The sequence below is a fragment of the Lissotriton vulgaris genome, chromosome 3_1 (genome assembly GCF_964263255.1).
Source record: "Lissotriton vulgaris chromosome 3_1, aLisVul1.2, whole genome shotgun sequence".
Classification (NCBI taxonomy): Eukaryota; Metazoa; Chordata; class Amphibia; order Caudata; family Salamandridae; genus Lissotriton; species Lissotriton vulgaris.
In genome coordinates, this window is record NC_141689.1 from 1,535,664,652 (window position 1) to 1,535,692,102 (window position 27,451).

At 47.1% G+C, this 27,451-nt stretch overlaps 1 protein-coding gene across 1 annotated transcript in view; it reads left to right on the forward strand.

Moving 5' to 3' along the window:
- TBCK (TBC1 domain containing kinase) overlaps positions 1-27,451 on the forward strand; it is a 1,513,148-nt gene that overhangs the window by 386,092 nt on the left and 1,099,605 nt on the right. The window contains exons 7-8 of the mRNA XM_086962029.1: positions 13,670-13,730; positions 13,820-13,881. Of these exons, the coding sequence (XP_086818155.1) occupies positions 13,670-13,730; positions 13,820-13,881 (123 nt within the window). The remainder of the gene's footprint in view (positions 1-13,669; positions 13,731-13,819; positions 13,882-27,451) is intronic.

Consider the following 27,451-nt stretch of genomic DNA (forward strand, 5'->3'; position numbering starts at 1 on the left):
CTACCACAACCGTTGTTCTTAAATTCGTGCACCTTTCTAATCTTTTTATCACGGTTTCCTCATACCAGAGTGCTAAATTAGATACTTCGTTTTTCTTTAGAAATATCCCCGGATGAAGGCATATTCCATGCCGAAATGCATTGGGAATTATAAAATGGATATCTGAATTAAGAATGAACCATTATATGCATTAAAAGAAATCTTGTGAAATACAACGGGATCCTGAAATAAACAATATACTGTGAATCAACACAAATGTTTCCAGCTTTCATTTTTAAAGGATAAACCTTCGCATTGAAGGCATCAACGGAGCCTGGGGGACATATCCCACGTGGATGGGTATGCAACCTACCTTGTTGACGTTGACAAAGATGACGTTGACAACGACGATGTTGAGGATGATGGCGACGTTGAGTCTGACGTCGACCTCGTCGATGGTACCGTCGACTATCAGCCCACCGCCGATGACCAGCCAACCGTCAACAAAGTTTCTTTCACAGGTGACGACGATTCCTTCGTCGACGACACCGTCGACAATTCCGTTGACAATACAAAAAGTCAAAATTTCTATTAAGAAAAGACAAATTACACCAGAAATGACATTGCCCCGTAGGGTGACACCGTTACCTCCAGCACTTCTTCTGGAGGAGGAATATTCTGACGAGGATGAAAGTCCGCATGGCGATGCTTATAGTCCGTCTCAACTACAGGTGAACTACCAGGACTCGGATTCGGATGATTTTTACTTGGGTCAGCATCATCCTCAAGAGCAATTCACTCCTTGTGATAGATCTTACGATCCATCTCAGCAGGGCATGGTGGCTATGCCTTCTTTGCTAATAAATGACTTGCAACTGATGTTGCTGGACTACAAGAGGAGGTTTCCATCTCAACTCTCTGATTCCATTCAATCTCCTCCGCCACCACCTCCTCAGCCTCCTGCTACTTCTGCGGCGTCAGTGTCTCAAAGGCCTGAAGGGGAACCTTTGGCAGAGAAGCAAGATGTTATTACTGTGCATGATGACGATGAAGATTCCTCAGAAGAGGAGCAGAATGTGGAACTTATCCCAAATCCTGATAGAGAATGGGACGATTATATCATCCCAGATCCGGCTTCACCATCTCAGGACCCTGTCGAATCGCCCCCAGCTGACATAGGGGGTTTACATAATCTTATGGAGAGAGCGTCTAAAAGGTTTGGCCTTCCTGTTCCAGTGGTACAATCAGACTGCTTCCTCTACGATTTTAAAGAGCCTTATAAAAAATCTATCCGTTCCATACCTATCGTAGAGCACATTTGGAGTGAGGGTAAGAAGGTGATGCAGTCTTCAGCTACTGTAATCCAGGATCTACCGCGTCTGGAGAAAAGATATAAGGCTCCAGAGGATAGTCCTGCCAGTCTAATTGGACAACCAAAGCCAGACTCGGTTATCTCCCAGGCGGCTCAAAGAAAATAAAAAAAAACAGCAGCACCCCTGACCGCACCGCCATACAAGGAGGGCAGACGCCTGGACAATGTGGGCAAGAGGTTTTCCTCTATGTCCAGCCTTCTCGTTAGAGCCTCTAACGCACTGGCAATTTTGGGTCGCTACGATCGCCAAATGTGGTGCGATCTCGCTCTGTTTATTGATCAGCTTCCAGAGAGTTCCAAGGCGGATGCAAGAAAGATCCTGGAGGATGGTGAACGATCTTCATCTGAGATTATAGATTGTGCAATGGATATTGCAACAATTGCTTTTCGCGCCTTAGCAGGTTCAGCTATCCTGAGGCGTCAAGGTTGGCTACGATCGACCTGGTTTCGCCCTGAAGTGCAGAATAACATTCTGGATCTGCCTTTTGATGGTGATATGCTGTTTGGCAAGCATATAGATGACGCCTTACAGGACATTAAGAAAGATACAGAGATGGCAAGGTCTTTGGGCACACTTCAATATCGTAAGGTGCCTTTCCGGGGTGCAAGAGGAAAAGGCTTCTCAACGTATAGGGGAGGTTATCAACAACGCTACTCCTCCTATTCACAATCTTCTCATTCGTTTAAGCCTCAGTACTCTCAACGCCAGAACCAATCGGCGTCTTTCTCTCGCCAGTCTTCGAGAGGTAAACAGGGACGTCAGGGGAGAGATATCTCTAAACATCAATAGTGGCTTCCCGGCTATGCCTACTGGTCCTTTACCCCCTGTGACATCAGTGGGGGACAGGATAACACATTTTCTCAATTGCTGGAAGATCATAACAACAGATTGGTGGGTTCTAAATATCATCCAATTTGGCCATACATTAGAATTTCGAAACCTCCCACCTCCCAGAGCTCCTCGTGCCACAGAATCAAAACATTTGCATCCTCTCCGTCTCGAAGCTCGTCAACTGCTTACCAAGGGAGCGATATAGCCAGTACCTCTCTCTCAAAAAGGAAAAGGGTTCTATTCCAGGTTTTTCCTGATTCGCAAGACGGAGGAAAAGTGGTGCCCAATCTTAGATCTGAGGGAGCTCAACACCTATCTCATAAAACTCTCCTTTTGGATGGTTTCTCTTCAAGATATCTTGCGTCTTCTGAATCCAGGAGATTACATGGCGACTCTAGATCTCCAGGACGCATATTTCCACGTTCAGATCCACCCAGCTCACAGAATTTTTTTACGCTTCACAGTAGCCAAGAGCCACTTTCAGTTCAAAGTACTGCCGTTCGGGCTCAGATCCGCTCCTCGTATATCCACAAAGGTTTTGGCCCCGGTGGCAGCATTCCTCAGGAAACAATCTCTAGAACTTTTCCCATACCTAGGCGATTGGTAGATAAAGGCGCCATCTTTTTAAGCAACGACAAATGCAGTCAAAAGTTGCGTCCAGCTTTTCAATCATCTAGGTTTGCATCTCAACAAAGACAAATTAGTCTTTCTTCCATCCAGGAGGGTCACGTTTCTGGGTTCCATTCTGGATACAAAAAACTGCAAAGCTTTTCCATCGGAGAAAAGACAGAAAAAGCTAATCTTCTTGGCCAGCAAATTACAAAAGAGACGGTCCCTGACAGTTCGTCTATACAAATCTCTCCTAGGGTCGATCTCATCTTGCATACCATTAGTTCCGCATTGCAGACTGTGTATGCGCCCCTTGCAAGAAGAACTAGACATGCAATGGCGCCAAGCGGAAGGTTCGACAAGATAAAAGTCACTCCTCTCATGAGGAAGGCAGGAGTTTGGTGGACTATCAAAGAAAATATCTCAAGAGGTCTCTCCTTCAGGTTGGCCCCATCCCCTCTAATTCTAACCACAGATGCTTTAATGGAAGGCTCGGGTGCTGTCCTACAGAACCTCCAGGTGAGCAGTCACTGGAAGCCCGAAGAGCGTCTTCTCCATATCAGTCTCTTGAAACTCAGGGCGATTCGTTTGGCCTTGTAATCTTTTCTGCCGAGGGTTCGGGACACCACCGTTCTGGTCCGGACAGACAACACAACGGCCATGCATTATATCAACAAGCAGGGAGGTACGAGGTCTCATCTTCTCTCGAAAGAGGCCCAAGAAATTTGGGAATGGGCGATTCTCCAGAACGTTGGCCTTTCAGCGGAGCATCTACCAGCCTCCCTCAACAGGACCGCAGACACCTAAAGTCGTCTGAAATCAGCCTGTCACGAGTGGGAGTTGGATTAGGGTGTTCTGGACAAAGTTTTTCAACATTGGGGCACTCCAACCATAGACCTGTTCGCTACTCCAGAAAACAGGAAATTCTGACTCTATGCAAGCAGGGATCACCATCCAGGGTCACTGGGGAATGCTCTTTTGATGTCCTGGTCAGGCGCATTTGTTTACGCCTTTACTCCAATTCCCCTGATCCTGAGGCTTCTCTGGAAAATAAAAACGGAACCATGCAGAATGATTTTAATTGCTCCAGCGTGGCCTCGCCAATTCTGGTTCACGGAGCTTCTCCTGCTATCTCAGGATCAACCGTTTCACCTATGTCCCATTCCATCTCTATTAACAATGTCCCAGGGACAAGTGGTACATCCAGATCCGAGTTCTCTCCATTTGAAGGCTTGGCTCCTGAACACAGAGAATTCCACAGCTTAAATATCCCTCAGGACTGTAGGGAAATGTTATCTAAGGCTCGCGCTCCAATACAATAAGACCTATCGTGCTAAATGGAAGCGCTTCTGTCTATGGTGCCACTGTGAAATCCTTCATCCGTGCTCTACGGCTCCTCATCAGATACTACCTTACATTTTGTCTCTGGCCCAGTCAGGCCTTTCGCATTCTTCCATCAAAGTACATCTGGTGGCTATTTCAAGATTCAGAAGGACAGCTTCTGGTTCTTCTCTCTGGTCGGCTAGAATTATCAAGCAATTCCTGAAAGGTCTACTCAGGGCCTTCCCACCAGTTCGGCCTCCACCTCCAGCTTGCAATCTCAATCTGGTTCTGGCTCACCTCAGGAGACCTATGTTCGAACCAATCCACAGAGCGGATTTAAAATATTTGTCTTGGAAGTTAACTCTCCTGTTAGCCCTCACTTCCGCTAGGAGAGTGGGAGAGCTACAAGCTCTCTCCATTTTGGAACCTTTTCTACAGTTCAAAAAGGACAGTTTGTTTCTAAGGACAAATCCGAAATTTATTCCAAAGGCCCCTTCGGATTTCCATTTGAACGAACCGGTGGTTCTAAAATCTTTTTTCCCGCGTCCTACGTCTCCAGTAGAACGGACTCTACATTCCTTGGATGTCCAGAGGTGTCTCAGATTTTATCTGGAATGCACAAAGGATTTTAGAAAATCCTCACAACTTTGTGTGGCTTTTAGTGCTCCTTGAAAAGGATTTCCTCTTTCAAAACAAGGAATCTCACATTGGATTTCAAGTGCAATTCATTATTGTCATCAAGCGGCAGGAAAACCGCTGAAAAGACATGTGCGAACCCACTCCACAAGATCAGTCTCATCTTCTGCTGCACTCTTCGCTGGAGTTCCTATCAAGGACATTTATAGGGCAACTACATGGAGCAGTTCCCACACGTTCACAAGGCATTACTGCTTGGCCTCTTCCATAAGGAGAGAGGCGGCAGTCAGACAAGCAGTCCTGAGGAATCTTTTCCAATGAGAGGTGAGCTTTCCCTTCTATCCCTCCTTCCTGTGATGCACATTTTGAATCAGATAATGTTTCCGATATATTGTTACAAGATATATTACTTCATATGTAAATGGGTATGCCGAGGTATGTTAATACTCATGTAACAAAGTGTGCTATTATGGCTTACTGCTAGCTACTATGATACAAAGCATGGGAATCTATGAAAGTTCCAATACTGGGGCAAGACAACAAGTTACTTACCTGTAACTTTGGTTCCCCAGTATTGGTAACTTTCATAGATTCCCATGTGCCCACCCTCCTCCCTTGGGAAAGCTCAGCCTTCAGCAGATGTGGTTCTCTTCCAGGGGATCCTCATCAATAGTCATAAGCATTAGAATATTCCCGCCCATGTGCGGGACCCCGGAAACACTATATTATATGTGCCCCACATATAAATACACACATATATATATATATATATAAATAATATATATATATATATATATATAAAAAACAAGCAATAGCAGCCAAATCACATTAGAGCTGAAATATGCTGTGAAGAATGTCCACCATACATGAATAATAAGCATTAGAAACAGGAGAAACAACACCAAAATTTGTTTAGAAATTGTTTTATTGCTCAGAAAGCAGTAGAAATTCTCAGAACTCACTGGAAGCATAGGAAGCTCCCAGGCTGCATTGCAAACACACAGTCTAACAAGACTGAAAAGCTAACCTGTAGCTGAATAGCAAAAAACTGACACTGTGCCTTTAAGGCACTCATGACCCCCTGTATCCCATCATGCCCCAGGAGTGGCAGTTAGGTCAGTTGTTCTTTCCGGCTCCTTCAGTGAAGGACCCTGGTTACACAGCTCCACTATTTTTCTGTTTTTTTACAGAAAAATTGCTTCTTTTTGACAACTTTTGCTCTTACTTCTACGTCTTACATCTAGTCAAGTAAGATACTGCTTGTTTTGAGCAGTTTGGAGAGCATTTTCCTCTAAAAATGCCTTCACTCTTTGATAAATGTCCTTCTTGTAACAGCAAGAAGGCCAAGACAGACAGCCACAAGGTCTGTATCGTTTGCCTGCCTGAAGACCATGATCCAGACACCTGTCCTCATTGTGAGAACCTGTCAGGAAGGACTCTCAAGGACAGGGAGAGAATTCGAATTTATGGCCTGGCTCACAGAGCTTCGAGAGGGAGATCTCCAGCGAAGAAGGGCTCCAAGAAGACCCATTCCTCTTCAAAGAAGAAGTCTTCACACCCTTCAACTTCAGCGTCGAGCTCGGCGCTGAGAAAAGATCCACAGGTGGGATTTTCCTCTTCGAAGATGCCGTTGATGGCGGGCTCACTGTCAGGAGGAAGACCAGGTACGTCGACGACATCGAAGGCACCGGCTCCGTCGTCGAAATCCCCTCCGCCGTCGTCAACCGGGCGGCTATCGGCGTCGAGGAAGGCTACTCCGCCGCCGTCAACCGGGCGACGGTCGGCGTCGAGGAAGGCTACTCCGCCGCCGTCAACCGGGCGACGGTCGGCATCGAGATCCATTACTCCTCCGCCGTCGTCAACCAGGCGACGACCGGCGTCGAGGGACGTCACCTCGCCGCCGTCAACCAGGCGACGACCAGCGTCGAGAAGTGTGACTCCTCCGCCGTCGACAGTGGCTCGTCGATCGGCGTCGAGGACGCGGTCTCCGTCGGTGCGGCAGCAGCGCTCGGCGTCGAGGGTGCCTAATACCCCTCCGCCGTCGTCGCACATGCATTCGACGTCGAGACATGGATCTACGTCGGCGGCTGACCATCGCCGTTCGACGTCGAGGCAGAAAGCTCCGTCGACGACAGGGTGAGGCCGTTCGATGTCGAGAGAGAAGCCTCCGTCGGCGACGGGACATCATCGTTCAGCGTCGAGGCTGAGGTCCCCGTCGGCGACCGGACACCGCCGTTCGACGTCGAGGCAGAAAGCTCCGTCGGCGGTTGCTCATCGCCGCTCGACGTCGAGAGACTACAGACACTCTCATGGACATTCGAGGTCGAGATTGTTTGATCCTCCGACTCCTCGAAGGCGGTCGGCTGCGAGAAAAGAGCGCTCGACGTCGAGACACTCGGATACGGTCATGGTGACAGAATCTGCTTCTCACCATTCATCTTATCGGTCCTCGGGCTCCTCTACTGCGCATTCAAGATCCAGAAGCCCTATACACAGGACTCCTGAACGTCGTCCAGATCCTTCAGCGGGGCACATCAGACTGTCACCTAGATGGTACAGGTCCTTGGACCATTGGAGAGACGATGGGCCTACCAGGCGTATGCAGGAGTATGCCAGCCCACACCACAGGTCACCTCTCCAAAACCTGGTGGAGGAGATGGACAAGCGTAGCCCTCCCAGGCGCACATCCCCTGTGACGCTACCCGCCAAAGCGCCAAGAAGGTCCCGTTCGGCTACAAGGGAAGCTAGACGGGAAGGTCGGGGAAGATCTAGATCTCCTGCAAAGGAACCTAGACTGGAAGGTCGGAAGAGCTCTGGACCTCCCCGGGGCAGATCTCCCGTGCGGTCGCCAACCAAATCCCCCAGGGCATCCCGATCCCCTAGAAGGGAACATCGGACAAGAGATCGGGTCAGGTCTCGCTCCCCTAGACGGGAGGAGCGCTCCAGGAGGTCGCGGGAGCGGAGACGCAGTTCTCACCATCGACATAGACGTACTCCGTCTACCTCCTCCACTTCATCTACCAGATCGTCCAAGAGGGACTACTCACCGACTTTGACGGACAGTCCAACGTCCAGGTCCTCCCCAGTGGATGATATTGACATGTATCTGGACGTTCTGCAGAGAGGTGCGCTTAAACTGAACATCGAAATGTCTGTCCCTCAAGTGACGACGACAGTCATTTTCGAAACCTTGCACAAAAAGGCCATCTCCAGACCTCTGCTACCTTTGGTTCTGGGGATTATGGACCCTGTCAAGGAAGTTTTCCTAACCCCAGCAGCAATCGGAGCAGTGCCGGCACGCATTCAGAAGAAGTACAAACCGGCGGCTTCTGACCCGGTGTTTGTGAAGTCTGACCCTCCGGCAGACTCTGTCATCGTGGCAGCGGCGAGGAAGACACATGCGGTTGCTGGTTCATCTTCAGTCCCGCCAGATAAGGACAGCAAGACCCAAGACTCCTGGGGTCGGAAGGTTTGCAACTCTGCTGCTTCCACTCTTAAGGTCGCCAGTGCAGCTGCGCTCCTGGGTCGGTATGACAGAGCCTTATGGGACTTGATGGAAAGATTCAAAGCCAAGCTGCCGAAAGAGGACCAGCAGGACTTTGAGGAAACTGTTACGGAGGGGTGTCTGGTGGCAAACCAGATGATCAGCACGGCCGCGGATGGGGCGGTGCTTTCGGCTCATTCCTATTCCCATGGAGTTTGTGCCAGAAGATCGGCCTGGTTGCGCCTTACAGGTCTAAAACCGGATGCTCAGCATCGGATTCTAAATCTCCCCTTTTCGGGTTCCGCTCTCTTCGGGGAACACGCGGACGAAGAGATGACCCGAATGAAGACTGAGCTGGACACGGTGAAGGCGGTGGGCTTGGAGAAGAAAAAGGAATTCCAGCGCCGCTTCAAATCCAACAGGGGGAGAGGGGCCCAACAGAGGGTTCAAACCCCTCAGTGGTCCCAGAACAAAACTCAGGGGAAGCCCCAGTTTCGTGGCAAGCCCAGCAGGGGCAAGGGGGGCCACCAGCAGTCCTCCAACACCACGAGAGGAGGAAAGGCATGAACAGTGGCTTCCTCTGACGCCGTTGCCCACTCCAGTGGGAGGAAGTGCTTCACAACACCTGGCAGAGTGGGTCAGCATCACAAGAGATCAGTGGGTGCTGAATATACTGCGAAATGGATACAGGAAACGTTTCCGTGCTCTTCCAAAGAGCATCCCTCCGAAGAGCTCTTGCCCTCACCAACTGAGCTTGCTCCGACGAGAGGTAAAAATCCTGCTGCAAAAAAGAGCGATAGAAGAAGTTCCTCGCGCTCTAAGAGGCAAAGGAGTTTACTCCAGATATTTCCTTGTCCCCAAAAAAGATCAGGAGGACAAGTTCAGACCCATACTCGACCTACGACTCCTAAACAAGGTTATCGTCAAGGAAAAGTTCCGCATGTTGGCGCTTCACCAAATATGTCCTCATCTACAAGCCGTAGATTGGATGTGTTCGGTGGATCTACAAGATGCGTACTTTCACATCCCGATTGCGCAACAACATCGAAAGTACCTGAGGTTTGTTGTGGGACACAAACACTACCAGTACAAGATGTTACCCTTCGGTCTCAAGTCCGCACCACGAGTCTTCACCAAATGCATGGCAGTGGTGGCGGCTTTTCTTCACAAGAAGGGTCTCTTCGTTTACCCATATCTGGACGACTGGCTCCTAAAGGGTCCATCTCCGGTACGGGTAACGCAAGATCTGCATCTGTGCCTGCAACAGCTTCACAGGCTCGGCCTCCATGTGAACCTGGAGAAGTCAGTCCAGCGGCCTACGCAATCCATCCACTACCTAGGCTCCGTTCTGGACACAAGCGTGGGAAGAGCGTTTCCTTCGGAGGAGAGACTTTCTTCCATGAACCTGAAATGCGGGATTCTGCTAGAGTCTCGACCTCCAACAGCGCGACAAGTGGCGTCTCTGCTGGGTTCCATGGCGTCCTGCATTTTTCTCATCCCACACGCCAGGCTGAGAATGCGTCCTCTGCAACAGGCTCTGGAGGATCAGTGGGACCAGGCAACAGGTCGTTGGGAGGACCGAATCCATCTTTCCCAGGCGACAAAAGAGTCCATCAGATGGTGGACTCAGAGACACAATGTGATGGTGGGAGTGCCGTTTCATCAGCCCATTCCGTCCCAATCTATAGTGACAGATGCCTCCCTGCACGGCTGGGGAGCACACATGGGTCCGCTTCAGATTCAAGGCCGGTGGTCTGCGCAGGAGCAGACATACCACATCAACATGCTGAAACTCAGAGCGGTATTCCTGGCTCTCAAAGCTTTCCTGCCAGCGATCACATCCAACTCAGTCCTGGTTCAGACGGACAATACGACAACCATGTTCTATCTGAACAAACAAGGAGGCACAAAATCTCGCCCACTGTCTCGAGAGGCTCAGACAATATGGCATTGGCTCCTCGCTCGAGGTCTCATAGTGGTGGCGGTGCATCTTCCGGGCGAGTTGAACGTCAAAGCAGACGCACTCAGCAGGCACTTTGAAGATCAGCCAGACTGGGTGCTAAACGACGAAGTAGTGGAAGAGCTTTTTCGTTGCTGGGGACGTCCATCCATAGACTTGTTTGCAGACGACGAAAACGCCAAGTGCCACGCCTTCGCGTCCAGGTTCCACAGACCGGGGACGCAGGGGAACGCTCTTCTGTTGGATTGGGCAGGGATGTTCGCATACGCGTTTCCTCCCCTAGCTCTGATCCCGAGGGTGGTTTCCAAGCTCCTCAGGACGAACATGGAGATGATCCTGATTGCTCCAGACTGGCCTCGGCAGTGGTGGTATCCGGACCTTCTGCATCTGTCTGTGTGTCCACACAAACGACTCCCTTGCAGACCAGACCTGTTTAGCAAAATGAACGGGAGGATAATGCATCCCAACCTCCCATCATTGAAACTAACAGCATGGCTCCTGAGGTCCTGCAATACGGACATTTGAACCTGCCTCCAGAATGCATGAGCATTTTGAGGGAGGCTAAGAGGCCGTCCACGAGAGCATCCTATGCCTTCAAGTGGAAAAGGTTTTACTTGTGGTGTAGGGATCATCATTTGGATCCGATTAAGGGGCAGGAGGACGTCATCTTACAATACCTCCTTTCCCTCGCAACAGCTGGTTTGAAGTATGCTTCCATTAGAGTGCATTTGTCAACTATTGTGGCTTATAGGAAGTCCCCTGACCAGGTGTCTTTCTTTCAGGTTCCAGTGGTCAAGGATTTCCTTCAGGGTTTGAAGAAAGTGTATCCCCCTGTGCGAAATCCTTCTCCTCCGTGGGAATTAAACCTAGTTCTATCTAGGTTAATGTCTCCACTTTTCGAGCCCATCCACAAGGCTTCCTTACAACATCTCTCTTGGAAGGCAGCTTTTTTGGTGGCAATTACCTCTGCACGCAGAGTCAGTGAAATACAGGCGCTCTGTGCAAAGGAACCTTATACGGTATTCCACCATAACAGGGTAGTACTAAGGGCTCACCCATCTTTCTTGCCTAAGGTCATCTCTGATTTTCATATAAATCAGTCTATTTCCCTCCCTTCCTTTTTTCCAAATCCGACGACCCCGGCCGAGCGGTCACTTCACTCCTTAGATCTTAAAAGAGTGCTGAAGTTTTATTTGGAAAAGACTAAAGGGATTAGGAAAACGGACCAACTGTTTGTGAACTATGGGGCAATGAGAACTGGCTTCCCAGCAGCAAAGAGGTCCATTTCCAGGTGGATTGTCTCTTGCATTAAGTTGGCCTATCAACTAGCAGGAAAACCTTTGTTGATGTCTCCAAAAGCGCATTCCACTAGAGGGAAGGCGGCTACAGTGGCTTTCTTGCATGACGTTCCCATGTCAGAAATATGCAAGGCCGCAGCCTGGAAATCAGTGCATACCTTTACGAGGCATTACTGCCTCGACTCTTATTCCAGGACTGACACTCAAGTAGGGCAAGCCTCCTTGAGGAATCTGTTTGGGTAGTCTGTTTTTGTCTACTCACGCTTATTGATGAGATTTCTGTCTTATCTTTCCTTTGCCCGCAGGGATGAGGAGAGGCTCGCTATTCTATTCTAATGCTTATGACTATTGATGAGGATCCCCTGGAAGAGGAGGATTAGTTACTTACCTGTAATCCTAGTTCTCTTCCAGGGGTATCCTCATCAAAGTCATAAGCAACCCTCCCGCCTCCCCGGGCAAAGGATACTCTTTAATAAGGAAATATTGTTAACCTATGTGTTATTGGGTTTGTTTTTCAGTCTCCGAAAAGAACAACTGACCTAACTGCCACTCCTGGGGCATGATGGGATACAGGGGGTCATGAGTGCCTTAAAGGCACAGTGTCAGTTTTTTGCTATTCAGCTACAGGTTAGCTTTTCAGTCTTGTTAGACTGTGTGTTTGCAATGCAGCCTGGGAGCTTCCTATGCTTCCAATGAGTTCTGAGAATTTCTACTGCTTTCTGAGCATTAAAACAATTTCTAAACAAACTTTGGTGTTGTTTCTCCTGTTTCTAATGCTTATTATTCATGTATGGTGGAAATTCTTCACAGCATATTTCAGCTCTAATGTGATTTGACTGCTATTGCTTGTTTTTTATATATATATATATATGTGTATTTATATGTGGGGCACATATAATATAGTGTTTCCGGGGTCCCGCACATGGGCGGGAATATTCTAATGCTTATGACTTTGATGAGGATACCCCTGGAAGAGAACTAGGATTACAGGTAAGTAACTAATCCTTACTGTTACACAACAGCTATGAAAATCTGAGGCTCTGAGGCTCTCTCAGGAGGGTTCTAAGGGGTGAGGCTAATCTGATTGGTTGCTGCAAAGTTTTGTTCTCTTTTACAAAAAGAGGTGGATATGCTACAAAATGAGATGAGGCCTAGGCCTTACTTTCTCTTTTGTATATACTGCTATGGTATTTTTCTAATTACCGAGGCTCCCAGGCTGACGACGGGGAATGATACAAAGCATGGTAATCTATGAAAGTTACAAATACTGGGGAACCAAAGTTACAGGTAAGTAACTTGTTTTTCTTCTTCCCTAAACTTAGCCTCAAGGGGCTGTACTGCCCCCTTCCTCCTGCCCACATGCTTTAATTATAATAATAATAATAGTGTGTGTTTCATACAGCGCTTTCATATCCCACTTCTGCTTTTTCTAAGTGCTGTAAATAACTGGCCTTCCTATTTTCCAATTTGTGGTATTCAATTTACTGACCTCTTAAGCTTGGAAGGATGAGTCTGCCTTGATGGGATTCTGGCTCCTGTCCCCAGGTCACCGCATCCGTCAGCAGTGAACTTTCTGCTTACTAAGCTTTTATGCCCTCTGTGAGGAGTTTAGTAAGTGCATACTTTCTGGCTGACCCAATGCAAGGGGGAAGGAGGTTGTAGGTCTTTACACTTTGTTCCTTCATAAGACACGAAGGTACTAGTGTTGGGTCTGTATGTTATTTTCTAATTGACTGACTAGGCATATTTTTATAATTTGTGGGACACAACATATTTAGCAAAGTGGGATCTCCAAGCAGAGAATAGTGTCCCAAAAAATTGCTTAGGATCAGAGACAAAAGCAGTAGTTTTGAGGGACCTACTTACAAAGCCCTGCAGTACGGACAAATCTCGCCAAGAACAAATACTGCGTTCGCAAGTGTAACACGTGAGGAATGATTTAACTGCTGTGATGAATTGCCTGAAGATCTGTTTTTGCTACAAACCACCTCACTTGTTTTTAGAAATGGATTCTAGGAAGCTTTTTGGCCATGCTTCAAAGTGTCTCCAGTTGTTCATTTTTGTGAGCAGGAAGAAAGAGGCTTGGGACTAATGTGCAAAGTTGATAATTGTGCTTTGTTGGCATGTGATTTGCATTGTACATGGGACTGACAGAACTCATTAATTGCTCTTTCAGGGAAGAAAACTGTTTCACAGCCTCGAAATAGCTGAACGGCTAAAATTGATCCTCACATTAGGTTAGTACCAAAGTGTCAGTAATTGTAATGTATTTGGCCTTCAAGTGTGTCTGTCCTCTGTCACTAGCTTTTTTTTTATCATGTCGTAGGCTGTGTTGATGACATTGTGACCGTATTGGCTGAAGAACATGGGTGTGTGGACATTATCAAGGTTTGTAATTTCGTTTTTTTTGTGTTGTATGGCGGTTGCAACTATTCACATTCTACATTGCAGAGGACATGGCCACCTAATGCAGAATTGTTTTTATAACAAATATCTCTCTCGGATTGTCAAGCTTAATTCATTTCCCTGCCAGACCTTCCAAGATGATTTATCAAAATTGTATTGGAAACAACTTGAAACACCCAATTTAATACCGCAGTCACCTCATCTGTAACCGTGTCACTGTGTATGCTAAAAGAGCTGTGTTGGCAACTCGCTCCAGTACTTAGGTCCATGGCGCTATAGGATGAGCCTCCATGAGCACATTACCTGAACATTCATCATTACTTTTGTCTTCTGTTTGTTTATTTATTTACTTATTAATTATTTTAATTCTATTTTCACCAGCCCTGATTTGATGTGACCCATCTTGGTTTGATTTCTGTTTACTACTGCTTAGCATCCTCCAACTAAACTTGTATTTGTATACTATTTCTCCGCTTTTCACTATGTGCAAGCTGTATTGTTTTTCCCCTGTTCCTTTTGTTAAGAAAAATGTCAATGAATTTCTTTGAAATCAAAAAAGAAAATACCCAAACTTGAACCAATGGAGATGAGTGCACTGAACTCCCCTCCCCCAAATGCCACCATAGTTCATATTTCTACTGCATGTCACACAGAAGGGAGCCATCTCGGAGCTCTGCAGTAAGATTTTTCTCTCAACTCTTTTTTATTGGATTTCCAGCTCTAAATGCTCAGATTGCTATAGAAAATGAAAACCTGTGACCAGGCCTTTTGTGATGAGAAATCCTTTCTTAACCCTTCCATGAAAGTTAAGGGGTGGACTTAAACTCTAGCTAGAGGGGAAATGTCCCTCTTACATCTTCATCTGAGAGAAGTCCACCATCTACCCCATGAGAACACCCCTGTCAGGTCTCCAGAAAATCTGACCAGAAGCCAAAGAGGTAATCAAAGTTGTCTCCCAATGCACATCAAAATGCCAGAGACAATTCAGAATATATGAAGAGGGCCGCTTTGATGACAGATTTAACTGGAACCACAACAAGACAAAGGGGGAGAGGGTTAGGGATGGGACTCCTCAGGGGAATTGAACCTGCAATTGTTGGAGAGAGGTTAGGCCTAGATATTGTAGGTTGCATTCGATGCACACTTAATGACTCCAATAAGGTAAGTAAAGTCTCCTGCCTCAGACAGCTGAGGACCTAAGCATACCTGATGTGAGGAGCAGCAGACCTGAACCCTCCACTAGGGTTGCTGAGAGGGGGACAGGTGAGTTGTTGAGAGTTGAGATCCTGAAAATCAATAACAATGTTAATACTCACCCTTATCATAACACTTGCAATCTTTAAACATGGCAGTTACATTAATGTTCACCTGTGACCTCTTTTAAAACACTTCCAAAAAAAGTACAGGCCATTAAGTCTATGATCATCGACTGTCTCTCGGGTTGTTAAGAGCCAGCTCCTTCACTGGATATCAAAGTCAAGGATGCTGTTTACATTTCTCTCTAAAATAAAGAAGCATGAACAACCCAAATCCTTTGTCTCAAAACAGTTTCTTTAAACGGTTTCTTTCTTTGTCTCAAGAAAATGTCCTCAAACGTTAACAACCATGTGTGTAGCCAAAGTTTTCCTAGGATGAGGGTTTGAAGGATCTGCCAAGACTTTAGAAAATGCCACCAAACAAAGTCTATGAAAACCCACTTACCACTCTTCTTGAGCTTTTCCTTGTGAATAAAGTTTTCAGTCTCCTATCTTACCAGTCTTCTTAATAAATGCAGGAGTAGGTTCAAGTGAGCAAGCAAGATTCCTACCACTGGCTGGGATTCTTAATGACTGGCAACTTCCAGCAGATGCAGTCTGCTTTTATAGTCTTGTGCATGGCCAGGAGCTATGCCCACCCACATCCAAGATAGCTGCCTTGCTGATGTTTCTTCCTCTGGAGCGAGGCAGCGCAGAAAATGACCCCTGACCATGGGGCCACAAAATGTTTAAGGCCACAGTGCCTTCTTAGGCAACACTGTTCTTTAAATGCAAGCACACCCAACTTGTTAATCAGCACTGCTCCCACCTTCGCATGAGTCTGTGGGAACAAATCAGTTGCTGAAGTCTAGAGGTGGCACTCTTGAATGCATACTGAACGGTGTCGCAAAGAAAACTAGCGGGCTGCAAGGTCCTGACTCTCAGTCAGTACCACCACAGCCTCCTACAATTCCCTCATATTCACGTTAGTCATTCCCACCGCTAAGGCACATTCTGAATGAATGAATGAAGGTAAATTTGATGGCGCTACTTAACCCGGGGGCATCAAGGCGCAGAAGGTGGAAACAAGCTGAAAGATCAAAAAAGCAACCCAGAAGAGAACAGCTTACAGGTAGGATTCTGAGAAGAGCCAGGTCTTAAGATTTTTTTGAAAAAGAACAAGAGACGGCTGGGCCTTAAGATTAGTGGGAAGCGTGTTCCACAGTTTGGGGGCAAGGGAGAAAAAAGCTCTCCCTCCCCACCTTGCCTTGGCAATTCGAGGTGTAATCAGAAGATTTTTATGAGCTGAGCGCAGGTCCCTGCCGGGAGTGTAGAAGGATACCAGGGATCCAATGTCCTCAGCACCCAGACCGTGAAGGGCACGGTAAGTGAGGACAAGAACCTTGAAATTGATCCTTGCCTGCACTGGCAGCCAGCGGAGATCTTTTCTAATCCCCGAGACGGAAAACCGTCTGGGGCATCCACGACAAACCTGGCTGCAGCATTTTGGACAATTTGGAGGCAATGAATCAATTTTTGCTTATGCCAAGGTAGAGGGCATTACAGTAGTCCGAGCATCTGGGGAGAGGTAGTGAGCGAGTTTCCTGAGGATCCTTAATACCCCACAGCATGTGGAGACAGTCCTGCCTACTTGCTTGTCAAAAGCAAGAGTAGTATCAATGGTTACCCCCAAATTTCGAGCAAAGAGGAAAGGCTTGGGGCAGGTGCCAAGAGCAGGAGGCCACCACTGCTCTGACCAGAGATCCGCATTCTGCAAGTAAAGACAGATTTCCCGGATGAGGAAGAAGAGAAAGGAGATTTTCTGGCACTAACACAGACTGCCGTGAGGGAGTATGACGACCGTGGCCCTGGCAACCAGTACCCCCACCTCAGGCCGACTCTCATATGGCTAATATAACTCAATTGCACTCCTGGGTAGAAAGGGCATTGAGTCATTATATTGATCACTGAAACTGTTTCCTCTTTTTATTTCAAAAAGACACCCAGAACATCAAAATGATTCCCATCATAGATCATATCTGAAAGGAAGAGGCAAAATCATGCAGACACCATCATCGTAATCTACCATTTGCCCCAGGCTCAATGTAAAAAAAAAGGCACTCATCAAAATCCCAGCATGCCTCGCTGAACATCCCAAAGCTGATCCCGCATTAAGACAAGCTGCACAATGCAGCCCCAATGGGCAGAGAAAGCCGTGAGATGGAGAATGTCTTCACTCTAGCATTGATGTCCATCAAGGACACTACTTTTACTGTCAATCGAAAATAATTTTGAAGGTGCGTACTGTCCTCCTTCTTAACAAACCACTTATGCTTAAGACTCTCTAATAGAAACGTACTACTTGCTAAATTCCTATTCCTTAGCTGTCCACAGATGCTTAAGATTTTACATTGACTTATGGAGAACCTCATTTTAGAGTTTGGCAGATGCATGACATTTGCCAAAGAGCAGGGATATTACATCCACTCTATTTAGAGTGCATAGAGGCGGTATATATACACTCTAATTAGGAGAAATGGATATCCGCCAAATTGTAAATAAGACCTAAGTTTTCTTTGTTAGTCAGATCTGCTTTTTGTTACTTGTAGCCACACATAAAGAGCACATCACTATCAAAGCAAAGAATAGTAAGATGGATTTCTGCTTCTATTGTGTTTTGACACTCCAAAGTTGGTCACTTCCTATGATTTACAGTGTGAGCAGTGTTTAATTTGTAAAATAATGAAAGGGCCGTCTCCCAAAGTATTGCTCAGAGGCCCGCGGCGGGCACTATCGAAGGTTGGGGCCCCAATAGTAAGGCTGCATATCCGTGATTCACCTCATGCATCTTTCATTCACCACCAGACCGTCCCGGTTTGTTTATCTCACTCTTGCAGATTCTTTTTTTCATCCCTACTTTCCCCCTTTGTCAGTATTTTTTCCATATTTCTCTTCCTCCTCATGTACCCCTTTTGTGTTTGTCTTTCTTGCTCTGGGTCATATTTGATGAGAAAAATAAGCATGGTCCCTATAAATGCCTGACCCTACAAATGAGTGCTGGTGGGCCTGACCTGCAACCACCTGCTCAAATTAAGCACTGAGTTTCATGCCATTCAACAAAAGGTGTAGGTGGCATTCTAGCACTTAATGCTAGTGTGCCTCTATCATAGATCTGCGGAGCACCAACATGAAGTTCCTGATTCACTTTTACAAAACAATACTGCTTGGATACAGACTCTTCAAGATATTCAGCTGTCAGCCAGGCAGTTTTACATCCTCTCTCCCATGAAGGTGAGCCTCTTCTCGTTTATGCTGAGCCCACCTAATGATGCCATTGTATATGTTTCTTATGTGTATTGATTATTGATTATTTACAGCCTGATATTCTAGTTCGAGGCAGTGAATCTGTGAAAAATATTGTGCTGGAGAACAAACAAGTTAGTTAACTGTGAGTGCAGTTCTCTTCTATTAATATCTTTTGTAGATTCACAAGTGCCATTCCCTTCTCCCTCATCAGAGGCTTTCGTTATCCTTCTACACTGGTGCTATAGGAAGGTGAAGTATGGTTAAAGCATCTGAACTCTGAGAGGAGTGAAGTTCCATGTTCTCTCTCCTCATTATTTGAAGTTTAGGTCTTTGGAATTCAGGTGATTATGCAACTAAAGTCAAGTTGCTTGTAGTGATATTTCTTAGTACTGCTTTTAAAACATCACTATGAGACTCCCAGCTGTCAAGCATGGGAATATCTTAAATATATCAACCTTGGAGAACGGTAGTTACAGGTAAATAACTGTTTTATTTTTATTTTAAGTTATCTATAGTTGAACCACCCAAGCTTCTCTACAATTCCTCAGAAACTCCTCAACTGCTCATTCTAATTGCCATCTTGGAGACTGATGCAAAATCAGCCTTGGAAACATTGTTTGTGCACAGTATCAGTTTGGATGTTGTGCTCAGTTCCAGGTTTTCCATGTTTCACTGCGAAAAACTTTGCTTAAACTGCCTTTCTGAAAAGTTTTTTACTTCACAGTATTCCCATAGCTGCATTATTAATTCCCTCTCTTGGTATATGCCAGTGTCACCCCTGGTGATTCAGAAAAGGGGGTGGTGATGAACAGAGTGTCTGAATTAAGCAGACCACTCTTACCCAGTCCAAAGATCAGGGCTTGATCCATCACCAATTTTTAGCTCACTGCACCATCCCAGCTCAGAACTTGGCTATATGCAAATGAGTCTGACCCTGGCCCAGTGCATCATGGGAACAGGGCAGACAAACTACCAAGCCAATTCTTATACTGGGAAGGAAACAAGCTACCGGGGACCGGTTACTGGCATTTCAGCCGTCTTCGGCCCGGCTTGCTTGAATCCTGATGGTGCAATGAGCTAGGGACTCACATCTGAGTATACCCTTCCACGCTTATGGTGGACAAAAATGATTCAGAAAAGGGGGTGGTGATGAACAGAGTGTCTGAATTAAGCAGACCACTCTTACCCAGTCCAAAGATCAGGGCTTGATCCATCACCGTTTTTTAGCTCACTGCACCATCCCAGCTCAGAACTTGGCTATATGCAAATTAGTCTGACCCTGGCCCAGTGCATCATGGGAACAGGGCAGACCAAACTACCAAGCCAATTCTTATACTGGGAAGGAAACAAGCTACCGGGGACCGGTTTCTGGCATTTCAGCCGTCTTCGGCCCGGCTTGCTTGAATCCTGATGGTGCAATGAGCTAGGGACTCACATCTGAGTATACCCTTCCACGCTTATGGTGGACAAAAATGATTCAGAAAAGGGGGTGGTGATGAACAGAGTGTCTGAATTAAGCAGACCACTCTTACCCAGTCCAAAGATCAGGGCTTGATCCTTCACCATTTTTTAGCTCACTGCACCATCCCAGCTCAGAACTTGGCTATATGCAAATTAGTCTGACCCTGGCCCAGTGCATCATGGGAACAGGGCAGACCAAACTACCAAGCCAATTCTTCCGAAGAAGGCTGAAATGCCAGAAACCGGTCCCCGGTAGCTTGTCTCCTTTCTGGTGAAGAATTGGCTTGGTAGTTTAGTCTGCCCTGTTCCCATGATGCACTGGGCCAGGGACAGACTGATTTGCATATAGCCAGGTTCTGAGCTGGGATGGTGCAGTGAGATAAATAACGGTGATGGATCAAGCCCTGATTTTTGGACTGGGTAAGAGTGGTCTGCTTAATTCAGACACTCTGTTCTTCACCACCCCCTTTTCTGAATAGTGTCACCCCTGGTAGCATATTCCAACCTAGTGAGATGGGATTTTGCCCATTACCTGATAGTAAATCCAAACTTTGGAATCGTACAGATGCAAGTCTTAACCTTGACTTCCCAGAGTTTTCCATCAGGCTGCTCTTTTCATGTGTGTCTGCTAAGGAAAGTTCTCCATCTTTGGGCCTTTTTAATTATTTGCGGTATCCCCTTCAGACATTACAAAATCTGTTTAGCTATGTACACCTCTCCTTGCAACTCGCCACTGCAGCAGCGGTTCCTCCCCTAAGTTGGAGGAGTGTCATCAAACTACTCTCGGAGCAGTGCAAAGGAAAAATAAAATGATAATAACAGAATGTTAAAGTTAATGTTCACCTTAAGTGTGCACAATGGTTTGGCCTGCCGTCTTGGGTCGGCCAAGCCGTCATGGGCACTTAGCATGTTCTCCACCTGGCTGTGTTGCACTGCGCTCAGACCTATCGTGACGCTGCTGTCATGCTGGCTATATCCCCCGGTCCCTTTTCATGAATTGTGGGCATCAGCTCCCTGGCACCTTTTATGTTACATATGTAATTTTGCTTCTTTCAAGGGCAACCCACCTTTCTCATAGAACCCTAGTATTTTTAGGCTATTAAGCCCAGGCCTAAGGATGTCAAAGCCCATGCCCCTACAGTATGTGGCCATTGCAATTTTTGGCTTTCTCCTAGATTTTTTCACTGTCCCAGAGCCACTGGCCCTGTCCAGTTGGACTTGGAAATGATTTCAGAAGAAATCTCTTTCACACAGCATATGATTTTGGCCACCTCTGGCCAGCTGTTCTAAATCTCGGCCAGTAATTGTCCCTTACCCAATCTGTTCATATCACCCCTCCCCCCGAGTGGATGATGGTTTTGTCTGTTCCAGGCATTTTTCATGTTTTGCCACAACTGGGACCAGCTGAGCCCACTTCATTCCTGTTGAGCCCTGCCAGAGCACACCGGTGTCTGCTGAGTGTAGGTCTGCTCTTCTGCGTTCTTTATTCATCCAACATAGAGTTCTCACCACAAAGGAGTAGCTGATGAACCAACCACTCTCTCTGGTCGCCCCTGTATCTGTTAATAGCACATCCCATTTTATAGCATATACATTCTCACATAGCCTTTGATTTTCACGTACCCAGTGTTTGATGCCCTCCTCAGTCAAACCTCACTGATGTGCTGTTGTGGTGAAACCTACCCTGAATGAATTTGTGCCGAATTGTAATGGGGGTAAGCCTGCTCTCTGCAGCACAATATGACCGTGAATTGAAACCTGCTCAGGAAGGTGCCACCCTAATGCACAAATAGTGGAAGGGCCAGGGACTGCCTGATTTATATAAGTAGACAGTTAACAAGCATCTCAGGCAGGCTGTGTTTTTATTTCTGTGCAGTCTATTTGAGTCAGTTTGCCTCGCATCTCCTTCTCCCAACCCCTTTCAACCCCGGTCTGTCTTGGACTTTCTGCAGGCCACCCTGTGTCACCCACCTGTACGTTTGTTGCCCTTTAGTAGTGACTATCCACCCTCAGTACCGCCAATTCATACACCCTGAATTATCCCTAAATTGTAATGCTAAAGGCCATCCTGAACGATAATGCCTCAAATCCTAAACAACAGTGGTTCTCAGTGGCTTCTACGATGCTGGTCGTTTGCCAGAATTCAATGGGCCATGAGCTGTCCTTCTTTGTTGCCTCCAAACGACCCCAACATTTCATGGCTGCTTTAGGTAGTGACTTCTGGTGGAATCGAAACCTAGGTTGATCTCACGGAAGTGTGACAGTCCTGACCTGTACCTGTACCTGTACCCCAACTCCTGCTTTTGCTCATCTCAGCTCAACCAGTAAAATGTTTCCCCATGCCAGACCATTGTGTGTCGTGATCCAATTCCTTAAGACCAGTCACCTGTTAGAAGGTTATGAAGTACTTACTTTATTTTTGGGAAATTCTTGGGGAGCAGGTAGTTTTCTACCAGTGTGTCCAGTGTCCTAAAGGTGTTGTGGGAATGGGGTCATTGCCCAGACTGAAAATGCTGCCTACTGTCTGAATCTTGATCACTGAAATAGAGAGAGGGCATTGGTCATTATGTTAGTAACCCCAAAGATGTGTCGTGCTTTCAGTTCAATATTGGACCATAATTGTAGGTGGGTTGAATTCCTCATTAATTGGAGTAAGTGGAGAGAAGTTTTCCGAACCATTGTTTGAGTTGAAGCACCATAATGTTGTTTCACCATAAAATTAGCTTTAGATATTTTAGTTTTGGGCTCTTAAAGTGTAATGCCATGACTATTTGAAATACCTCAAACATAGTGATATTTTTCGTGATGCCCCTTTCCCTCAATTCCATTAGCCATCTCATGGTGCACCATGCTTAATCTAGCATCACCCGCAACCTTCGATTGCCGCTGTATCAGTATACAATTCCATATTTTAGAATGAGGGCCATGTTTGCTAGAGACCCATTGAAATGTGCTAGGAGTACCTGCCATACCAGCGAATCCCTGTGTACTCCCTAGTTAAGCCCTATGTGGTGGTGCCCTTTGCTGAACCCTTGCATGATTTGTGCTCACCTTCCGAGGAACACAGTTCCAACTTGAATGATCTTGGTGGCACAATTTAGTTTGCCCAGAAGTTCTTGTATCTCCCATAATCTCCCCTTATCCGGGTTCAGTGGTAGTAGGTGGAGGCTTATACTATTTCTGGCTTTGCCATCAGAGCTGTAGCACTTGCAGCTCTCACCACATAAACTGCATCGTCAGATAAAGTGTAGGATACAGAGTAGGTATCTTGATTTACACCATAATCAATTGAATCTCACTGGGTATGAGAAGTAGTAGATCATCCAAAATTGCCCTGGGTCTTTTTTGGGGACAACACGTAGTGGGGACACAAATTCTGGCATAGGGATCTGTGAACGGCCTTGTACCCTTCCTAGCTTGATCTCCTTTAATATCTTTTTCTTGACCACATCCGATACTTATGCCACCAATTTGAGGTCTCTGCTACCCCTACTGCCTTTTGGGCCTCTGTAAGGAATGCGGCAAGCTATCTTAAAGCGTTCCAGTAGAGTGGCTTCCTCCCTGACCTGAGGTACTATTGAGTAATTGCCTTAATTTCACCTTGTGAATGCCATGCTAAATTCAATTGCCAGATGCGCATTTTTCTTTTTAATTCGGTCTGGATCATGCGTGAGGACCTATTTTTTGGGGATGTATGATGATACATCGCGAACCAAAACAATGCATGCCTTTACAACGCGGTTTTTAGTTTGCGATGTACGTCACAACGCATGCTATTACAATGTATGGCATTAGTTCGGATATCCTTAGACATGCATACTAAATGCCTTTACAACGGACCCCATTTCCCCGCATCCTAAATAAAAACCCCTTGACCCTAAATGCTCAAACATTACCATAGTCTACGACCCCCTGCCCCGAAGCCCTAACAGTAAATGTAAATGTAAATCCAGTATTTGTAAAGCCCACAGCTACCCGGAGGCATCCCGACGCTGGGGGCCGTTGGGAAGATTAAGCGAGCTATTGCCCAGAGTCACATGGTGCTGGGCAGACCGCTGCTGCCGGAGCCGGGGATCAACCGTGAGCCCCAGCGTCCAGTGTCAGTCGCCCTGGCCGCGGCGCCACACCTCTTCCACAATAATATACACTATCACCCTCTAACACTACCCTATACCCTAAACCCTAAGCACCAAAACAGTAACATACACTAACCCAAACCCCTAAACAGTACTATACACTATCCCCCCTGACACTACCCTAAACCCTAAGCCCTAAACCTAAACCTTTAAACATACCCTTACCTGTGTTTCCTCGCGGTTCCTGTGCAGCGTCGCCGTCTCTGCTCCCGGTTCCAGTATCGCCGTTACATCGCACGCGCATGCGCAAGCGCATGCGATGTAATGGTATGCGTTGCAATGTCCACGCGTGGTAACGTCGCATGCGTTGTAACACATGCGACGTAAAACCATGCGTAGTGTTGCCGGCGCAGTAATGATTGTTCGCCATTTTTTTGCTGTGCCTTTTTTTTCCAGGATCCCTATGTTCTTCCTGCCATGCAATAGGGGGTTGCCTCCTCTGCATGTGATACATACTTGCCTGAACTTACAAGCTGGTCTCCAAGAGCAGCCGCCCCTTGTCAAAACACCGTAATATTGCTTTTATCCCCCAGATCCCTCGCCATCCCGTTAGACTTTCGCTTTCTTATTGGCTTGAATCTGTTGCTTTTAGCATTGTAGGCCTGAAATGGCTGCTTGTGCTTGGTGACCTCCTCCCTGGCTGGTATTTTTCGTGCATGTAGCTTGACATATATTCATGGTCCCACTCCTGTTAGGGAAATACTTGTCCTAAATATAAAACTTTGATCCGATTGGAGCAAGGCATTGGCCCTATACATTTTTTGGGCCATTAGAGCTTTAAATTAGTTCTTCCATGGATTTGATGCACATTGAGGGAATCTTTCATCAATAATACATACCATGACCCGAAATGTGTCTAACCAATTCCTATGTTCCTTTCTTTCCTACCCTTTTCAATTTTTTCTTGTCTTTTTCCTTCTTGTGGTTAACCAAGTCGAAACCCTCTAACTCTCGCTGTGAAAAGATGTCAATACATTTTTTCATCCAAATCCTTTCCTTTACCAACAAAGGAATGATGCTGGCTAATCCAGTTGATTTAGCAACCATAGCGGTTGGCTTAGGGATGCCCTTATGTAAGTGGATGCTGGTGTGGTTGCTGCTTCTGTGGTGCTCATGTGCCCCCTTGCCATGATAAACTTGTGTCCATCCGTGCATTTCTTTCATATACCCCATTGTTGCATGTCATGCTGAGTTCCCTATAACCCGTGTTGTGTTGGAGTGTGTGGTAGTTTTGGGACCCAGTGTCTGCTTTCCCATGTTTCTTTAAGGGCGGCTTGATCTAAGTTATTGCCCTGTCCAACTTTATCCCTGTTAGAAATGGGATCTCTGGTTGGCTAAGGCTTGCGCCAAAGCCAGGCAGAGACAAACACTCTAGTCAGGGCAAGGGAGTTACACGCCAAAGATAACCCCTGCTCACTCCCTTGGTAGCTTGGCTCGAGCAGTCCGGCTTATCCCAGAGGCAATGTGTAAAGCGTTTGCGCAACACGCACACACAGCAACAACATACCAGGTACACCACAAAAGGAACTCCACACAAGGTTATATCAAAAATAGCCTTTGTATTCTCATAATACATTAGAATAGTAATCACATAATATACATTCTGCCACCTGGAACTTGGTAATATCTACAAGGGATTATGTACACCTGACTGAGCCATTTGGACCACTGTCAGAACCATCTCTCAGTGAACATAGTAACTGCAGCACATAAACAGAACTCTTAGATTAAGGAATAACCTCCTAAACATAAATCATAGAATGCAAATTACCTCATAAACCTAAACCACATTAGAGGCATAAATCACGGTGCATAAATCTCAGGACCCGAATCACATTTCCTAGCACCACATAAATCACCTTAGGGCCTGGCGCCCTATTCACCTCCCAGTCCCCCAGGCCAACTGGCCTTCTCAGAGGGGCTCAAATGCCCTATGTCCCAAATGTCAGGGCGGCTGCCGATGCAGCAGAATCCACGTGCGCAATTGCGCTGGGGCAGAGGAGTGTATCTCACTCCTATCTCCTACAAAAATGCCCCCAAAGAACGGGTGGCCTAAACATAGCTGCTGACGCTACTTGCCATGCAGCTGTGAAGTAAAGAAGGTCTGGCACCACTGTTCCCTCTCCTGTCCCACCCATGGACTCTGATTCAAATATGCGCCAAACGCTGCAGTTCCCAGCGCTGGTGGGGTGCAGCTGAGAACAAACCAAGTGAAGGGGCCCTGGCACATCCGTGCCTCTTCAGCCCCACGGGGCCATTCTTAACTAAAATTGCCCCCATCTGTGAAGCTGCCCTCTAGCAAGCGAGGAAGCTGTAGAAAAATGGCCAAAGGGAGGTACGGGCCCTCGGCCCCCACCCTGGGCCCTAGAAACAAAGATGCCCCTCATTGGAGCAGCCCGCAATGGCGGGTCTGCTCAACAAATAAAAAAAAAGGGAAAACATGGAGCCCTTACTCACCGGGCTGTGTGGGGGAGGCTCACCTCTCTTCACTCCTCCGGTCTCCTTCACTGCTCGAAGGAAAGCCCCAATGTAGCCCCACTCACTGGGCTCTCTTTGTAGACACCTCCAGTCTACGCTGGGCAGGGCTCTCTCTTCACCTGGCGGCATGCGGGCTGACGACTCTGCTCTTTTTTGCCCGGTCCCTCTCCAGGGCGGCTCAGCAATCTGCGGGGCTCTCCCTTCACTACTGGAGCACCGCAACCAGTGCCAGCATGTCCTCTGAACGTGGGACTTCCCTCGTTCACGGGAGTCCCGCGCTGCCATCGGTTGCTTTGGCCGCTTCTCCTCACTTCACTCAGGCCCCCTCCTTGGACCCTGGACTTTGATGTGGAGTCCGCGAGGCTCCGGACTTCTGGTTTTCAGCCGCAGGCTCTGCCCAGGCCAGGCAGATGTGCCTGACTTCTTGGTCGCGCTGCTGCGTCCTGGATTCCTTCTGCGGCAATACGGGGTAGGCTCCTGGTTTAACTAAGACAAAAGCAGAGTGGGCATTCGTAATGCGCCTATTCAAAATGTGGGGTGGGCTCCCGTTCCCAGAGCAGCATCACGGGGGAATCCCTCACGCTGGAATTCCCTCTAAAGTGACGGGCAGCACAGCTCTGCAACCCACGCTCTCCCCTTCCTTGGGGAAATTAAAAGAAAGCGCTCACAGTGCCCCAGATGCAGCCAAAGTCCTCTAAGTTCCTGGAGGATCCACAGAAACCAAAAGTCCAAGCAAAAAGTTCCTTTAGGGATCAAGGGGGCAATGCTTGGCCCAGGAAGACAAGCCCTCATGGCGGTCCACCCTAGGCCCCAGCAGCAGCACATCCCCGCAGGTTCGAGAACAAGCACAGGAACTAAACAATTTCATGGGGTTGCAGCCCCTACATTTTTTACCACGCATTCCTTTGTCTGTAGTGCAGGGCATGAGATAGAGAC